Here is a 19503-nt window from a genome sequence, read left to right on the forward strand (position 1 = left end):
AATTTGGAAGTATGTTTGGGGTCAATATCCATTTGGAAGACCCATTTGCAACCAAGATTTAACTTCCTGACTGATGTCTTGAGATGTTGCTTCAATATATCCACATGATTTTCCTCCCTCATGATGCCATCTATTTTGTGGAGTGCACCAGTCTCTCCTGCAGCAAAGCACCCCCACAACATGATGCTGCCACCGCCGTGCTTCACAGTTGGGATGGTGTTCTTCTGCTTGCAAGCCTCCCCCTTTTTCCTTCAAACATAACTATGGTCATTATGGCCAAACAGTTCTATTTTGTTTCATCAGACAAGAGGACATTTCTCCAAAAAAGTACAATCTTTGTCCCCATGTGCAGTTGCAAACTGTAGCCTGGCTTTTTTTATGGCGGTTTAGGAGCAGTGGCTTCTTCCTTGCTGAGCGGCCTGTCAGGTTATGTCGATATAAGACTATTTTTTACTGTGGATATAGATACTTTTGTACCTGTTTCCTCCAGCATCTTCACAAGGTCATTTGCTGTTGTTCTGTGATTGATTTGCACTTTTCGCACCAAAGTACGTTCATCTCTAGGAGAGAGAACGTGTCTCCTTCCTGAGCAGTATGACGGCTGCGTGGTCCCATGGTGTTTATACTTGCATCCTATTGGTTGCACAGATGAACGTGGTACCTTCAGGCGTTTGGAAATTGCTCCCTCAGATCAACCAGACTTGTGGAGGTCTACAATTTTTTTCTGAGGTCTTGGCTGATTTCTTTTGATTTTCCCATGATGTCAAGCAAAGAGGCACTGAGTTTGAAGGTAGGCCTTGAAATACATCCACAGGTACACCTCCAATTGACTCAAATTATGTCAATTAGCCCATCAAAAGCTTCTAAAGCCATGACATAATTTTCTGGAATTTTCCAAGCTATTTAAAGGCACAATCAACTTAGTGTATGTAAACTTCTGACCCACTAGAATTGTGATACAGTGAATTATAAGTGAAATATTCTGTCTGTAAACAATTGTTGGAAAAATGACTTGTGTCATGCACAAAGTAGATGTCCTATCTGACTTGCCAAAACTATAGTTTGTTAACAAAACATTTGTGGAGTGGTTGAAAAACTAGTTTTAATGACTTCAACCTAAGTGTATATAAACTTCCGACTTCAATTGTACATACGTGGCTACCACAATTTTATTCAGTGTGGCTTGGAGTCAAACATTTTATAGGAAATAACTATGAGTGTTATTTATTGACTGCCATGGTCAATATAATTAGCTATTTAATTTACTGACTCTAAACCAGCATTCCTTTCTTGCTCTTGTCCCATGGGAATCACATTTCGAGCATAGTTTCCAGCATCTTATCATTTGAATGAAAAAAAAGACCAAGTCAGACAGAATATATGAATTGTAGACAAGACTGCGGGGCCCTGAGAAATAAATAAATCAAGTGTTGGACTTAGAACTGAACAGGGATGTTTTATGAGGTGTTATCATGACCCTCAGTCCTGGTTTGCTGGGTTGGCTTGTGTTGTTGCATGTGTTTTGGGAATTTGGTGTTTTGCTGACTTTGGCCTTTCTCCAAACGTATGATTTAAAAGCTGTGTCAAATATACAGTTATGTGAGAGGAAAGTTTTCAGAGAACTACGTAGGCGGTAAGCAGGCTGCAGCATTTATCTTCAGTTTCCTATCAAAGAAAATTCACTTGAGCATAATAGTCACTGTTTACTAGAATGGACCCAGTTACAACATTTGATTTCTTTGCATCGTGTGTTTTTCCACCGTATATTCAGGATACTGTACACCGTTTGAACATACTGTATTATTGTAATACTGTATTTAATACCTTGGCGGAGAGGAGAAAAAAAAGGACAACAACGGTATCTAATTCAGTCAAAACATTCTTCTTTATTTCATCACCTTCAATTACGTTCCATAACTTCTTTACACGTCCCCAGAGAATTGAGGAAAAGCAATAAATATTTATAACTTGTTCAATATTTGACATGAAGTAGCATTTTTATACATCAGAAGCTCAGGAAAAAATCGTAGTTCTCCCTTTACTTAACAAGCGATCTTAATCTTAGCATAACATTTACATAGCATACAACTCCGTTTTTTTTGGAGTCGTTCTGGAATCGTTAGACATCGATGATGTTAAAATGTAATTGTTAAACCTTAACCAACAGACTTCAGAATAATCAAATGTAACGTTCCACAAATGAGATCCAATATGTTGAATGAATTGTGATATTCTTCTGTGCTACATTCTATTCATGAAGATATGTAGCTAGGCTTTGAACTTCTGATCTCTCAGATAGCTGCACATCTTCATAAGCTTCAAGCCTTTGACCTACTCACTATGCGAGTGTGTTTCTCAACTCTCCATCTGTGGGGTATTGTGTTTCCCAACTCTCCATCTGTGGGGTAGTGTGTTTCCCAACTCTCCATCTGTGGGGTATTGTGTTTCTCAACTCTCCGTCTGTGGGGTATTGTGTTTCTCAACTCTCGGTCTGCCGGATAATGCAGACTGACTGGTCCAATAGACCGTACTCGGACACCAGGTATGTCCGTACTCAGTTCCTAGTTTTAATTTAAGAGATATCCAAAGGAGGATGATCTTAGCTTGCCAGTCACTGTGATAAAGAAGATTGAGAGATACTGCCATGGCTGAAGAACATGTAATCCTCATTTTTCAGAGCATCGTATCCTTCACTATACGGGATAACAGAAATGTCCTCTTTTTCTGTCGGTGACCACCACAAGTACCAAGGACCACGCTCGCTGCATGATGAGTAACCTTGCCTGAGACCTAAAGAGTTGCTTTGGCTCCCTGGTCAATACTAGGCTTTAGCTTAGTGGGCTAATGCAGTCTTCTTCTGGCATTCACTTGAACACCGTCGGTCACACAGTCATATCCTGTTGACTGTATTCTTCTCCAAGCTTTTACTCTGAAAGGGGTTCCACTCCCAGCGTAGCAGCACACTCCCCTTCAAATCGGCCTGGCGCTTGGTTATGATCTCATATCCTGTTAACGGGACTGTTCTCCGAGCTCTTGCTCTGAAACGAGTTCCCCTCCCAGCGTCGGAGCACACTCCCATTCAAATCGGCCTGGCGCTTGGTGATGAGGTAGATCTTGCGGAGGACGGCCCGACGTAGCAGTATATAGACCCAGGGGTCCAGGATCTGGTTCCAGGAAGCCAGCCTCACGCCCATCAAATTCAACGTCTCGTAGGTGGCCATGTCAGCTTTATCAATGGAGCCCCTATAGGAGCGCATCACCGACATGAGCCCGAAGATCTGGGGCATAAGAGAAGAGATATAATTGTTCATTGTTGTACTTGGATCCCGAAGCATCATGCAACCTATTTTTTTGATGGGGCATTGACGGCCTAATTCGATTTCTTTCAAATAATTATGCGTAAAATAAACTATCTTGTGTATTTTCAGTGTACAAATGGATCAAACTGAAGGGGCCTGTGCTGGGGGACTTTTTTCTAGATGTGTAGCGGGCGTAGGGAATAGGCATGGTGTGGTGGATGGAATCAGTGGCATCAGCATCTACACTTGTTCATGTCCTAGGTTGTCCCACTCACCAGCAGAGGGCTCCAGCAGATACAGGACGTGACCATGATGCCCACCAGCTGCACCACCATCTCTATATCATGGCTCTTGGCCACTGAGCGGTGGCTGTGGGAAGATGAGTAGCCCGATGGCCTCCGTCTCAGCCTGGCCAGAACCAGGGTCAGCCCGCTGATGGTGTTACACACCAGGGCCACCCCCAGCGACGTCAGGCCCAGCCCGGAGAAGAGCGTAACAAAGGCTACGTCCGCTTCCTGGGTGTCGTTCGCTAAGACCTTGATGAAGGAGAAGACAGACATTTAGTCGTTGTTGTATATAACTCTGTACTTTATCCTGTCTTATTGTACACTAGTGTTATTTCTATGAAGCTTTTGGTGGTAGTTTTAATGGTGGTAGTTTTACTAAACGTCACATTGTTTAAATTACTGCCATAGAACTTTGAGAATGTTCAACCTAAAGCATTAGGGGAGCTCAGTATCTGGCTGCCAGGGCTGGGGTCAATTCCAATTGAATTAAATCAATAAATAATACATTAAAAAACAGCATCTATTTTTAATTACTTCTTAATAAACGGAGGAGTAGAAGCTATTTATTTAAAATGTTTTTCCATTTCTTCATTTTTTTATTAAAATCACTTTCTGAAGTGACAGCTGTCAATTCTAATTGACCCCAGCCCTGCTGGCTACTGACCTTGATAAAACACCAGCTGTTGGGGTGCTGGTAGGTGTATGACCCCAGCTGGAAACAGGGCAGCAGGGCCACGCAGAGGGCCACCAGCCAGATACCAGAGAGAGACAGCTTGGTACGGGTGGTGGTAACTAAGGAGGAGTGGAGCAGTGGCTGCGTGACACCCAGACAGCGCTCGGCGGCCATCGCACAGCCCAGGAACAGCGGGCACAGACCGAAGAACACCATAGATCCCCCCAGGAACTGGCACATGGGGTCGGTCGAGCCGTTTGAGGAAGCGGCGGCCGCCTCGGGGAACACCCCTCCAGAGAGGTAAAGCCGGAGGACCAGCGCTCCCGGGATGATGTGCCCAAAAAAGTCTGTGAGTACCAGGGAGCTGGCAAAGAGGAGGAAGGTGGCTTTGGAGCGTCGGCGCTGGTGGGAGTAGGCGTTGGCCAGGATGAACAAGGCCACGATGTTGGAGATGACGCCCAGGGTCATGGAGAGAGCGGCTGCAATCGGGCCTCCGGACATAGGCCTGTCCGAGGTGAGGTTCCCCTGGTGAGCCAGACTCTCCATTTCCACCTATACAATATGCAATATGCAATACAACTTTATGTCCAATCACAATCTGAACTGTGTCTTTTTGCTGTCTTATTTTATCCAAACCACCGGACATCACACATACACACACACACAGAAGTGACACCAGCCTCCCTCCATTAGCTAGTTCTGGCCCCCGGGACTTTAACCAGTGACCTTCCGGTTACTGTTCCACTTCTCTAATATCTGGCCTACCTACCATCTCCGTGTCCCACTGGCTGAGGTTGGAGAGGGGGTCGAGGGCCCCCGGGGGCCCGGAGAGGTTGTAGTGATTCATGGCTAGCATCACTGGGCTTTGAAGGTCAGGAACCCCATCACTGAGAGAGGCTGGGAAGAGAAGGCGAAAGACAATATGATTATAGTGGTATTTCAGGCTTCAATGACCTGTAAGTAACATGGGGGAATGGGGTCATCGTATAGGTTGCAATATAAATGGAAAACACACACAGTCAATACTAGAATTCAGACTCTCAAGTTTTAGCAACACATGTCTTCTTCCCTATCTAGCTAACTACTAGCTATAACATATCATGACGATGAGGAACTCATGAATGACACCACATAATCAGATGTGTCCAAATTCACACTGTTCTCTGTCCTATTTAACCCACATAGATAGAATATGGTTTAAAGCCCCTTTAAACTTAAAATTGACAAAAAATAGCTATTTGCACCTCAGAGAACATCTGTACCTTAGATACTGTTTGCATTGACTCTCCACACATCCAACCCTTACACACAAGCACAAACACAGAAGCACACATAAACACACACACACACACACACACACACACACACACACACACACACACACACACACACACACACACACACACTTAACACTGCTGTTCTATTATATACCCTTTATTCAACTGCGCAACCAAGACACTCTCCACTTTATATTTGTTACACAGTCATACTTGACATAACACATTCATTATCTATACTGTATATTATATTGTGTACATATCAGTTTTACTATGAATACTACCTTCCTCTAATTACTCATTCTTTTTTATTTGCTTTTGATTTTTATTGATATTGTACTGCAATGTTGAGCGTCTATCACGCAAGCATTTCACTTCAACCTTTATACCTGCTGTAAACTGTGTACATGACGAATGATGATTTGACTTTATTTTACATGTTTATTTGAGGTAATAGCGCCTAACCCCTAACCACAGGTCTAGGATCTGCTCATTCTACCCCAATTCCCAAACATAACTATTAAGGAATCATTAAACAATATCTGATCCTGTATCAGCGGTTAGAGACACAAAACAGCTGCTCAATTCACACTAAGGTTGTAAAAACAACGCATTTGACACAATAGTTGTGATACAACTGATATTTTCGTGATACAACTGAGAGGTTGTCTGCACACAAATATAGACACAACCATTCTGCAGTGTCTCCACACACTGGTGTAATTACTTTTCTGCTGAAAAACTCTCTGTTGTCTCACACAATCTGTTGTACATCAGTCATACGCCACTGACGGGTTAGAACTAAGGGCAAGTTATAACAGTTCCCTGTTGACAAGCGCACAACTATTGAGACACATTCCATGAGCAGCTTCAATCCCTCGGGCTCTATTCTAGATCAGGGAGGCGGCAGGCAACACACGTTCTCGCCCTCTCTCTCTTGACAAAATGGTTTCCTCACATTAACACTTGTCTTTGGTGTAAAAGTAGACTTTCAAGCAATACATCTTAAGCAAAAACACACATTTCTGACAACTCTACACACTGTGCTTCAGCCGTGTGTCTATATTGTATTTTTTATTTATTTATTTTTATTTTACCTTTATTTAACCAGGTAGGCAAGTTGAGAACAAGTTCTTTATTGATGTGGCAGACAGTCTAGAGGCTATGTTTCTAATACAGATCTGTCTGTTTTATTCACTGGTCTAATGTCACTGATAGAGGTGATATATGCTGCCAAGATTATTCTACCCAACCCATTGAATAACTAGGCTGTTCTATTCTACTCAATTATATTCTATTATTTTCTGTTCTACTATAGTAAAAACAAATCCCAACAGGTCGTTTTGCACCTGTTTACATTCAGCATAAATGCATAAATGCGTCATGAATAGACCTACATACTCACTAAACTTGAGGAAAACAGTTCTCCAGGCACAGCTCACCCTTACTGTAAATGTAACTCAAATAGTTTTTCGTATTAAGTCACTGAGGATGAATCAGAAAACATCCAAAGACATTTTCTGGGTTGACCTGTCACCTTTCACTATCATCCTAATCACCCTACTCGATGACTAATGATGACCTTATCACCGAGTCACCCTGTAATTATTATTGAGTTGAAGGTGTGTTTAGCTATTTTGAATATGCACTACCATGCCAAACATACCACTGACATGTCTTTGTGGCTCTGAAACATTCTTAGCATCATTTCTTTGAGGAGGGTTATTTTTTTCCAAAACTGTCCATTTGCTTACCCTTTATTAATACTGTTGCCATACACACAAAAAATACAATAAAAAGCCATAATAATTATGATAAGAAAATATTTCAGGAATAATCATTACCATTACAGATAGGGATGAATAATTCCAGTCAATGGTGATGTCCACCCTGTCAACGGAATAGTCCGCGGTGTTTTTTCTAAATCCAGATTGCAGATAGATATACAGGTATCTATATAATCCAAATAAACCGTTGAAAACGAAACACATTCACCAAAGTCTTCCTAAACCGAGTGGGGCAGAATAAAAGTACTCTAAAAGAAGAACCATTGTTCCATGATATCTCTTCGGCAGGATGATGACATTGACTTCATATTCCCCACTGTTCTCGGAAAACAAAAGTTCAACAACTTCCCAACAGAATTGCCTTCGCCGCTTTTAAATCCGTTTGATTGGAGTTTCATGACCGGAGAGTGAGCGCGAGTAATATTCCAGTGCTGCGGATAGGCTGTACGGCAGGTTCTCTGACGTGTGCTTCTCAATAGCGTTTTATATAGCGCCGTGTCCTAATGGATAGGTAGTCCATGGGCGGCCCCGTGAGTCAAGTTTAAGTGATATTATTTTCAGACATAGAAGAACACTTTTTCATGTCATTTGTCCATGTTTACATGTACGTTTTACGATCACTGTTATTCCTGGCTACTGTAGCCAATGTGAGTCACATTAGTTTTGAATGTCAGTCTGTATATCCATGGTTCAGGAAATAATAACTCAAATAGCATTACAATAACCAGCTGCCAAACATCTATAGTTTAAAACAGAACAGAAATATTTAAATGTTTGGTTGTTTTTAAATAGCCATTATTGATTCATTTGATCATTATTGCTCAGTAAAAATGGCATGAACATGTGATCAATAACCCATCATTATAAGAGGTGAAACACTACATGCAGTAGGTTAGACAGTATCGTCCAGCCTGTATAGGAAAGTGTCAAATGATGAATGAAACTTATACTTACTGGTATACAGTAACTCAGGCTATTTTCTGTGCTCCTGTAAAAATACATTTGTTGCAAGTGTTTTTAACTACTGCATCTCAGAGTATGCCTTGAGGTATTGTAGCAAACAATGTATATGTTTTATTGTCACATACACCAGATAGGTGCAGGGAAATGGGTTGTTTTACAGGGCCAGCCATAGTATTATGGCACCCCTGGAGCAAATGAAGGTTAACTGCCTTGCTCAAGGGCTCATAAACAGATGTCTCACCTTGTCGGCTCGGGTATTCAAAACAGTGACCTTTCGGTTACTGGCCCAACGCTCTATTCGCTAGGCTACCTGCTGCCCTAGTGAGATCTATCTGATTTCTCTAGATCAGTGTTCTTTTTCCAGGTCCTAGGATCAATGCGTGGTTTCCAATTGATGATAAAGTGCAAACCGAGAGGAGAGGTAGCATTTCTCTCTTGCTACGCTGACGCTGCATATGAAACATGATGTTATAAATAACTAGAGGTGTCAACTATCAGGCCAGACCCAGTAAAAGTTGAATACTTTGCTGAGGACATACTGTAGGCCTATGAGGTAGGCAGACTGGTTCTCTAGTGGCTTTTTACTCTTCTATCTAAATGTATGATATAGGCTAATATTAGGCAAATATATTCTAAACCAGACACTTAATTCATGCAGTGATTGATTATGACAGGCTTTATTAGCCTGCTATAGATAGCCCAGATATCAAGGGAATTAATTCACTCTGATCAGCCCAAGAATGATTAATATTTATACTATTTACTGTAGGCCTGTGTCTTATCCCACTCAGGTTTTAAATACATTGAATGTCATTTTACTACTCACTCATATGGTTACCCAGAGACCATGCAGCTTAGTTAGGGAAATCTTTTCCTTCCTCTACTACTAACATTATTCCTTTAGTGCTGGAACTGTCTGTCTTTCTCTCTCTTTGATTGACAGCTTAGCCTAAAAAGAGGTGATAGGAGGAATGTGTCAGGTGGTCCAACCAAAGCGTGGCGCTCGTCTCAAACTGCCCACTGGAGACAGGTGCGCATGTTTGTTTAATTAAATCATTATTTGGCAACGCCAGGGCAGACACAGGCTTGTGGCTTGGCAGTGGATTATGGGCAATAAGAAGTGGATGGAAAGGAGTTCAGAGAGAGAGAAAGAGAGGAGGGCGAGGAAGAGAGAAAGAGACAGAAAGAGAGAGAGACAGAAAGAGAGGAGGGCGAGGAAGAGACAGAAAGAGACAGAAAGAGAGAGAGAGAGAAAGAGAGGAGGGTGAGGAAGAGAGAAAGAGACAGAAAGAGAGAGAGAAAGAGAGGAGGGCGAGGAAGAGAGAAAGAGAGAGAAAGAGAGAGAGAAAGAGAGGAGGGTGAGGAAGAGAGAAAGAGACAGAAAGAGAGAGAGGAGGGCGAGGAAGAGAGAAAGAGACAGAAAGAGAGAGAGGAGGGCGAGAAAGAGAGAAAGAGACAGAAAGAAAGAGAGGAGGGTGAGGAAGAGACAGAAAGAGAGAGAGGAGGGCGAGAAAGAGCCAGAAAGAGAGAGAGGAGGGAGAGAAAGAGACAAAGAGAGAGACAGAGAGAGAGGACATTCATGTTTGGTATGGTTCTGAGGGAATACTCTGAGACATTGGTTTGGTATTCCATTGGACTGGCCCAGGTCTACTAGACCTTCCAAATGATTCAAAACATCTCTCACAAAGAGAGGCTTTGTGAAGGCTGAAATGGCGAGAAAGATGTCTGGCTGAAGAGTAGTCTATCAAGAAAACCAGAGCACAACGTGAGAACCTCAACATCTGTTAGAGTGAAAGAAGGTGGGAGACGGCGAGAATGATCAAACGCACAATCAGAAAAACAACCTGCGTGTGAAAAGTAAATGGAATGCCGCATAAAAAACTGAAAAGGGAATTTAACGAGGTGCATCAAAGGAGGGTTTTGACCTTCTGATCTAAAAAAATCACCGAAGCAATCTGAGAGGTGAAATCATCTCCTGAAATTCACTTCCCATTTCCTTTTTTAAATTCCTTATTCCATTTTAAATGTGACATCGGACCTGAAAAACAACCCCTGTGTGAAAGTAAATGGAATGTAACATTGAGGTACAGTATATTAGTTGTCACCTCTTTGATATAAAAAACGATTAACCTCCGAAGCAAGAAACATGAAAACATCTCCTTCATTTCACTTCCTACTTTCTCTTTAATTCCTTTCACATTTTAATGTGACATTCCTGAAAATCAATCAATGACATTTAATTATAAAGCCTTTTTTACATTTTTACAGCACGGTGGCTAGAAAAAAACTCCCTAAAAAAGCTCCTAGGATGAAACCTAGAGAGGAGCCAGGCTCTGAGGGGTGGCCAGTCCTCTTCTGGCTGTGCCAGGTGGAGACTATAAGAGTACATGGCCATTAAGGCCAGAAAATAACGACATCGGTACCAGCCAGACTACCTTCACATCACACATCCGCACCAAACGGGCTTAACAGTGGCAGGAGGTGGTTTCTCTTTCAACGTTCCTCAGTAGGAGGCCAGGATCTGATAACACAAGCAGGAATTGCGTGACAACCGACTACCTTGATCATCAAGAAGCGCGAAACAGAGTTGGAAGGTCAAAGGATTTGAACGGCTCAAACCTTCCCCATTAGGAACATGCCTGCGTCCCAAATGGCATCCTATTCTCCACACAGTGCCCTACTTTTGACCAGGACCCATAGGGCTCCATAGGTTGCCTTTTGCGATGCACCTCATCTCTAACAGTTGTGGGAATATTGATCTTGGAAGTTGGATTCGGAATGCAGGACCAAGAAGAAGACAACTTTCGTTATTTTTTTAACAGCTGGGGTTGTCGGAGTCAGACCCGTAGAGCAGAAGTCAAGTCAAGCACTTGGCCCGACAAGACGCCCCCCCCCCCCCCCCCCCCCCCCCCGGCCCCATTTTTCTATGAAACATTTTCTTGGTAATTTGCGCTCGCAAACTTTGCCATTTGGCCTGTGCATCGGCCCCGTTGTCTTTTCCAACACCCAGTCTGGCTCTGAGGCCTCCTCGGGCTCCCTCGGCTCCTCAATCTCCCCACTGACCACAAAGTGGTCCTGAAAACCACTGACTGCTCTCCTCTCTCTTCCCCCCTTTTCTGTCTTAACAGTGAACCTGCCGGCCTTTGAACCGCTCTCCGATGGAGCAGCGAAATGGAGGGTTGGAAAAGCCAGGCAAAAGGTTTCGGATAAAGATCTCTGTCTGTTCATATCAAGTTGTAAATGCTAGACTAAAGAAAAGCACAGTTAAGTCCTCTTTGGTCACTGCATACCGCTTACGTGCGCGGCACTTCGTCCAAATCTGCATCCCATGCGGTAAGAAAAAAACATAGTCTGTCCGTATCGCTGAACACCCCATATCTCAACCTGTCTCAGGCGTTTTAGTGTCACCCCCAAACCCAAGAATAGAGATGGTTGTGCCTCTCCGATCAGTTTCTGATGATAGTTCCTTCTGTGCAGTCTCTCCAGTCTTCATTTGCACTAAATTCTTCAATATCTTACGCAATAAACCCACCTGATGTTGAATTAATATGAATTAAATTAACCCTATCAGATGCGGTGCAGTAGCTGCTGACACCATGTCTAATGTGACTTTATAATGTGCTATTCTGTCTGTATTTTGCCTTCAGAACAACCTCTCCAACTGCAGAAGTCTTGATGCCCAGGCAACAGCAGCTGCAGTCCTAAATAATTTGAACAGCTTTGTTTGCCAAACTGTCCACATGCACACATCACCGTGAGTGTTATTTTGAATCAAACAATATGCAGTCATTCAATTTATTCACAGAGACAAGCAGAAACCACAAACCATGTCATAATCTGTCCCGCAAACGTTTTACAGTGAGATGTTTTGCTGTCATGATTGGAAAGCCATATGCTATCTAGCCACTCTAAAATCAACAGGATAAATTGGACGCCTACTGGAATGTCTACAGTACATCACAATATGCAAATCAGCATCGTTGACTCTAAGCATTTAGTCCATTCATAAAGAGATGACTATGATGAGTGGAGTGGAAGGAAGATGGAAGCTTGTTGGTTCTGGAACGGTTGGTTGGGTTCTTTCGGTTCCGCTGGCAAGCTAGGCTACCTCACTACTTTTCTCTGTGGGAGGGGGGTGACAGTCTGACAGACAGACACTCAGACAGACAGAGACAGTAGTGGTTCTTAGATTTACCACAGCGATGGATTCATGGAATATTCCACGCTTTCTATCCATCACGCGGTGTTTATCTACAAGCACTGAGCACTTACACATTTCAATCCCCCGACCTGGGGTATGCTAATATAGGTGTTTATCGTGGCCAGGCCTTCTCTCCACCAGAACCCCATGTTGAAACCAAGAGCAGAGACAAAGAGGAGAAAATGGGTTTATTGATATTCTGGGCACTTAGGGCTGAAATGCACTCTGGGTAGTCTTAGGCTTTGTCCCAAATGGGCTTTCCCTATATAGTGCACTACTTTTGACCAGAGCCCTATGCACTATGTAGGGAATAGGGTGCCATTTGGGAAGTAGGCCTTGTAGTTTCTGAACAGTACTGTCAGTGATGGATTGCCTTGGCTCCCACAGCTGACCATGGAGGAATGGACATGGGCTGATACAAGACAGGTGTGCATCAAGGAAAGGCTTGCCAATTAAAAATACACCTGTGTCGAGTTCACAATCAAATTCCTTTCAAGGGCAAACATTTCCAGTAGTCAGTTTAGTTAGATCTTGTCAAAGAAAAGGGTCATGTGTTTTTGATCAATCACTGCACTAATTATCAGTATATTCATATTTCAGTAACCAACAATCACACCCCAAAAAAACTATTATAATAAGATCGTACAATGTTTTAAAAAAAAATGTTTTACCTGTCTCCATCACCAATAAGAGGGGAGGTTAGCATTTTGGGGGAGGGGGGGGTATGATCTTGGTTATCCATCCACATTAATGTAGAAGTGTTCAGAAACATAAAACAGAAATATTTACAATAAAACTGACTCCAAAATGACACAATGCATTATTCACTATTCTGTTCCTATTGGGCAAAACATAATCTGAAACACAATCAAAACAAATGCATCCAACAAGTTTGAAGAGTCAGCTTGAAGTAGTCATTGCGGGCTAGGAATATGGGACCAAATACTAAACTAATATACAACAAAAAAATAGAAAATGAACATCAAACATATTTTAAAAACATATAATTATGTTGGAAAGCAACCATTACCTACATGGTAACAAACATAACTCATGTACAAACCAGATGTTGAGGACAAGCGGAGGACATGTTATGTTGTTTAGTGGGTCAGTTTAGTATTTCGCTAACACGGAAAACAGCTTTCGTCATCATCCCAAGAGGTTTGAACCCACAGATATACAGTGCCTTGCGAAAGTATTCGGCCCCCTTGAACTTTGCGACCTTTTGCCACATTTCAGGCTTCAAACATAAAGATATAAAACTGTATTTTTTTGTGAAGAATCAACAACAAGTGGGACACAATCATGAAGTGGAACGACATTTATTGGATATTTCAAACTTTTTTAACAAATCAAAAACTCAAAAATTGGGTGTGCAAAATTATTCAGCCCCTTTACTTTCAGTGCAGCAAACTCTCTCCAGAAGTTCAGTGAGGATCTCTGAATGATCCAATGTTGACCTAAATGGCTAATGATGATAAATACAATCCACCTGTGTGTAATCAAGTCTCCGTATAAATGCACCTGCACTGTGATAGTCTCAGAGGTCCGTTAAAAGTGCAGAGAGCATCATGAAGAACAAGGAACACACCAGGCAGGTCCGAGATACTGTTGTGAAGAAGTTTAAAGCCGGATTTGGATACAAAAAGATTTCCCAAGCTTTAAACATCCCAAGGAGCACTGTGCAAGCGATAATATTGAAATGGAAGGAGTATCAGACCACTGCAAATCTACCAAGACCTGGCCGTCCCTCTAAACTTTCAGCTCATACAAGGAGAAGACTGATCAGAGATGCAGCCAAGAGGCCCATGATCACTCTGGATGAACTGCAGAGATCTACAGCTGAGGTGGGAGACTCTGTCCATAGGACAACAATCAGTCAGTCGTATATTGCACAAATCTGGCCTTTATGGAAGAGTGGCAAGAAGAAAAAGAAAGACATTTCTTAAAGATATCCATAAAAAGTGTTGTTTAAAGTTTGCCACAAGCCACCTGGGAGACACACCAAACATGTGGAAGAAGGTGCTCTGGTCAGATGAAACCAAAATTGAACTTTTTGGCAACAATGCAAAATGTTATGTTTGGCGTAAAAGCAACACAGCTCATCACCCTGAACACACCATCTCCACTGTCAAACATGGTGGTGGCAGCATCATGGTTTGGGCCTGCTTTTCTTCAGCAGGGACAGGGAAGATGGTTAAAATTGATGGGAAGATGGATGGAGCCAAATACAGGACCATTCTGGAAGAAAACCTGATGGAGTCTGCAAAAGACCTGAGACTGGGACGGAGATTTGTCTTCCAACAAGACAATGATCCAAAACATAAAGCAAAATCTACAATGGAATGGTTCAAAAATAAACATATCCAGGTGTTAGAATGGCCAAGTTAAAGTCCAGACCTGAATCCAATCGAGAATCTGTGGAAAGAACTGAAAACTGCTGTTCACAAATGCTCTCCATCCAACCTCACTGAGCTCGAGCTGTTTTGCAAGGAGGAATGGGAAAAAATGTCAGTCTCTCGATGTGCAAAACTGATAGAGACATACCCCAAGCGACTTACAGCTGTAATCGCAGCAAAAGGTGGCGCTACAAAGTATTAACTTAAGAGGGCTGAATAATTTTGCACGCCAAATTTTTCAGTTTTTGATTTGTTAAAAAAGTTTGAAATATCCAATAAATGTCGTTCCACTTCATGATTGTGTCCCACTTGTTGTTGATTCTTCACAAAAAAATACAGTTTTATATCTTTATGTTTGAAGCCAGAAATGTGGCAAAAGGTCTCAAAGTTCAAGGGGGCCGAATACTTTCGCAAGGCACTGTAGATAAATAGATGTAGCTCTAGGTTTGAACCGATAGATGTAGGATCTTAATTTGATCAGTTGCAGGTGAACTTTCCTGCAATTCAGGACATTTAAAAATGTAGAGTGTATTTGAGGTTTAAAAAGGCTTCTGAAATGTGTAACTTCCACATTGAAATTTCAGACTTGATTTACCCTAACGAAAAACGTACCAACCCCTTCAAAAATGTCCAACATTTACAATCCACGTAATAATTATCATTTCCTGTTGCTGCATGGATTATTTTCCTGTTGTAGCAAACTGGCTCAAATTAAGATATGGCATCTGTTCAGCAGCATCGACTTGATTCTAGTTTCTCTCTCCACTCCACAACGTCACCAAGTAGAGTGATATGAGCTCAAAGCAACACAAGCTGTTACGTGGAATCCCTGACATTTGTATAAAAGACCCGATCTCAATATTGTATTTAGCTTTCACACTAGCACACCTAACCAAAGCCCACTGTTATCCTGAACATCGCTGAAAGCTAAACCCTTTGTTCGTCTTCATACTTACTCAATGTACTGTGGCTTGTCGAAATGGTGCGCCGAAAAACGGTTTTATTATTTATTGCTTATGAATTTGGACCAAAGCCTCTGGCGCTCTTGGTGGTTCATACTTTGAACGAGGCCCAGTAGAATTTCAACGAGAGTTCGAGATGGAGGAGAGGAGAGGCCAAGATGGATTTAAGCTGTGGGTCAGTGTGGCATTTTTTCTCTCTCTTTGCAATAACAACAATTAGCCTGAAATTCCACGGATATAATAGTATGCAACCCAAATGCTTAAAATGTTTAAGCCTGACACTTTAGCCCGATTCCAGATCTGTTTGTGCTGTTTAGCTAACTCCCGTGGTCATACATGAAAACACAAACAGATCTGGGATCAGTCTAAAGTGTCAGGCTGCCAAGCTGCCAGAAAGGGATTTTCAACCGTTATTAAATGTGTCACTAGAGGTACTACTAGACTGATTCCAGATCTGTGTGTGCTGTCTAGCCAACTCCTATGGTCATACATGAAAACACAACCAGATCTGGAATCAGTCTAGTAGTCCCTCTAGTGACACATTTCATAACGGATGCAAATTCCTTTCTGGCAGCTCAGCAGCATTTTGAGGAAAACCATGAACTTGTCTTTTCTAAATATCATTAGACTGTCTTATTATGCGTGTGATTTGTGTTGTGATGGCTAACTCTCTCTAATGCCCATATGCTCCTGTCAACACATTTCATCACTTCTCACTTTTCTGGCCAAAGATCTGAAACCGAAACAAGGACTGTATCTATCTATTCTATTGTAAAATATAAACATTATTATATTGTCTTAGTATGCGTCAGATTTTTGTTGTGATAGCTAAGCTAGTCATTCCCACATTCCCACATGCTGTTATGTTGTCTCACATTTCTCCATCTTCACTTTCCCTTTTCTGGCAACAGACCCTATCTGAGTAAACATTAGTTACATTTATCTATTGTGAAACATAAATAAACAATTCCAGAAAAGTAAGCGTGGAAGCATGTAAATCATTTCCTGTTACTCCCTTGTAGCCTACCAATAAGGCTTCAGTGTGGGCGGCAAGGTTTGAGGTCAAATTACTGTACCTTTGACCTCGAAGGTTGCACAAATGACGTTTTAGATTCAAATGAGAGAAAAGGAAACCTGAGCTGATGCCACAGTTGTTTCTCCTCCATTTGGTTACACAGCTGATCATATGGAGATGAACCTTTACAGTGAGTATATAGTGTTATCCTTCTGAACTATCCTTTTCATTTAAAAAGCAGGACATACAGCCATTAAACACTCCTTTAACTTGGTTATACATTTTATATAATGCCATCCATTGGCCTAGATATATGAATACTTACTTTGTAAAATACTTATGTCAAAAAAAATATATATATATTTTTTAGCAACCTGTTTTCTTTTTAAATCACGTGTCAAACTCATTCCACGGAGGGCTGAGTGTCTGCAGGTTTTCCCTCCTCACCTTGTACTTGATTGATTAATTAAGGTCACTGATTAATAAGGAACTCCCCTCACCTGGTTGTCTAGGTCTTAATTGAAAGGAAAAACCAAAAACCAACCGAGACTAGGCCCTCCATGGAATGAGTTGGACACCTCTGAATTTAAGTCAATCAACAATGGCAGTCAGTAATTTAATCCCATTTCATATGCAGCAGTAGGAGAGAAGCCGTAACCCTGTTGATCCAGTGGAAGCATGTATGGCTTTGAGGTCTGTGTCTGCAGTATCACTTACCTCCTGCATAAATCAGATTTAGATCCTATACTAGGATGCATGCACACACACACACACACACATTATGTTCTTCTAGTTGGGACCTAAAATAACACACACACAAACACACACTCCAGCATAAATCATCCCCATCCTGTACTAAGACAGACCGACCAGAGAGACAGACCGACCAGAGAGACAGACCGACCAGAGAGACCGACCAATCAGAGTGAGAAAGACCGACCACAGAGAGAGACAGACCGACCACAGAGAGAGAGACAGACCGACCAGAGAGACAGACCGACCAGAGAGACCGACCAACCAGAGAGAGACAAACCAACCACAGAGAGAGACAGACCGACCAGAGAGACAGACCGACCAGAGAGACAGACCGACCAGAGAGACAGACCGACCAGAGAGACAGACCGACCAGAGAGACAAACCGAGCAGAGAGACAGACTGACCAGAGAGACAGACCGACCAGAGAGACCGACCAATCAGAGTGAGAAAGACCGACCACAGAGAGAGACAGACCGACCACAGAGAGAGAGACAGACCGACCAGAGAGACCGACCAACCAGAGAGAGACAAACCGACCACAGAGAGAGACAGACCGATCAGAGAGACAGACCGACCAGAGAGACAGACCGACCAGAGAGACAGACCGACCAGAGAGACAAACCGAGCAGAGAGACAGACTGACCAGAGAGACAGACCGACCAGAGAGACAGACCGACCAGAGAGACAGACCGACCACAGCTGGGAGATCTTCAGAAGAATTCTTCACAGTTAATCTTTTTCCACTGTAGAGACCACAGATTATGGGTCTGAAGGAGGGGGGGGGGGGTCAAAAGTGCAAAGTGTGTGTGTGTGTGTGCGCATGTGTGTTGAAGCTGACAGTCAAAGCTGAAACAGGGGAGTGATTGGGAGGTCAATAGCCCCAGCTCATCCCTCTATCCTTCCATCCCCAAATTCCTTTTTTCCGTTCATCTCTCCATCCAAAAACCGCTGTCTAGTACGCCACACGCACATAAAAATATCAGGGGTTCTGAAAAAAGAAAACATCCCTTTTTCCCCCTTTTCCTTCCACATCTCTGTCCTCCAGATGGAAAGGCCATGTGGGGCTTGTGGGTTTGGATGGTGTGGGATAAGTGGAGCTTGGAACATGGAATGCCAGCGCCTCCGAGAGAATAATAACTGATTGATATTGGTGACGTGCCACCAGGCGGTTTGTGAAGTGTTGAGAGAGAGAGAGAGATGGGGATAACATGGTCAACAAACTAGTGGGATGATGAAGACTAAATAAGATGTAGCTAAGAACATCAGACAGACAAAAATAGCTCTCAATCCGTCACGGCAATCCTGGATAATATATCTAGATCAGGCCACTTGTCTTCAAGCGGTTGACTCATTTGTTGCTTTCCTCATGGATCGACCTGTGATCTTTATAGCGATGTGGTCGTTTTAGAAAGCAGGCACGTGATCAATCGATACAGAGCCCGTGGCATCAAGAAGTTACTGGTGTGTGTGAGGTGTTCGCGTTCCTCTAATTGACATGATGAAGACAGTTCCTGCTGGCAGTTGCCTTCCCTCCTGAGACATACAGTACAGTACGTTGACCTATAGGTGGGTTGATAACTCTCCACCAATCACTGAAGATGAGTGTGACTGTGAATTGTAATAATAAGTAAACCCATCCTTCAAGGACAAGAACAGAACTTATCCAATGTGAACGACGTAAACAAGGACCCAACAAGCTTTTGGTTTTGCTATTCAGGTCTCATATAAACCAGGCATCTTTTGATGAGCTTCATTGACCTTTACTTTCAGTTTAACAGCCATTTGACAGCCACCGGAGTGCTCCAATATCACACTTCCACTCTATGCTTTATAAAGTCACTGACTGGCTCTTTATATTTCCAGACTAAACCAATAATAGCTTTC

The 19503-nt window shown here is 42.5% G+C and overlaps 2 protein-coding genes across 3 annotated transcripts in view; one reads left to right on the forward strand and one right to left on the reverse strand.

The window, feature by feature from the left end:
- The window catches only part of LOC139424506 (myb/SANT-like DNA-binding domain-containing protein 4), a 1073247-nt gene that overhangs the window by 244148 nt on the left and 809596 nt on the right, over positions 1–19503 (forward strand). The window lies entirely within an intron of this gene.
- On the reverse strand, positions 1862–8696 carry LOC139424467 (prostaglandin E receptor 1a (subtype EP1)). Of its 2 annotated transcripts, none has more exons than XM_071176345.1 (5): positions 8278–8696; positions 5029–5156; positions 4251–4811; positions 3575–3835; positions 1862–3278 (listed from the first exon to the last, which is right to left on the reverse strand). In XM_071176345.1, the coding sequence occupies exons 2-5, from the start codon at positions 5113–5115 to the stop codon at positions 3000–3002; spliced, it is 1188 nt and encodes a 395-aa protein (XP_071032446.1). In that variant the 5' UTR covers positions 5116–5156; positions 8278–8696; the 3' UTR covers positions 1862–2999. The 2 variants fall into 2 exon arrangements, with proteins under 2 accessions (XP_071032446.1, XP_071032445.1); XM_071176344.1 differs by having other exon boundaries at positions 7381–8696.

This window comes from Oncorhynchus clarkii, chromosome 13 (genome assembly GCF_045791955.1).
Source record: "Oncorhynchus clarkii lewisi isolate Uvic-CL-2024 chromosome 13, UVic_Ocla_1.0, whole genome shotgun sequence".
Taxonomy (NCBI): domain Eukaryota; kingdom Metazoa; phylum Chordata; class Actinopteri; order Salmoniformes; family Salmonidae; genus Oncorhynchus; species Oncorhynchus clarkii.

What these genes read in the sequence shown, in the direction of transcription:
- LOC139424467 (XM_071176345.1), bottom strand. Translation starts at nt 5,115, where the DNA reads ATGCTAGCCATGAATCACTACAACCTCTCCGGGCCCCCGGGGGCCCTC. An exon ending in GCCAGTGGGACACGGAGATG is followed by an intron (nt 4,812 to 5,028) that starts GTAGGTAGGCCA and finishes CATATTGTATAG; the next exon opens with GTGGAAATGGAGAGTCTGGC. An exon ending in ACAGCTGGTGTTTTATCAAG is followed by an intron (nt 3,836 to 4,250) that starts GTCAGTAGCCAG and finishes TCCTTCATCAAG; the next exon opens with GTCTTAGCGAACGACACCCA.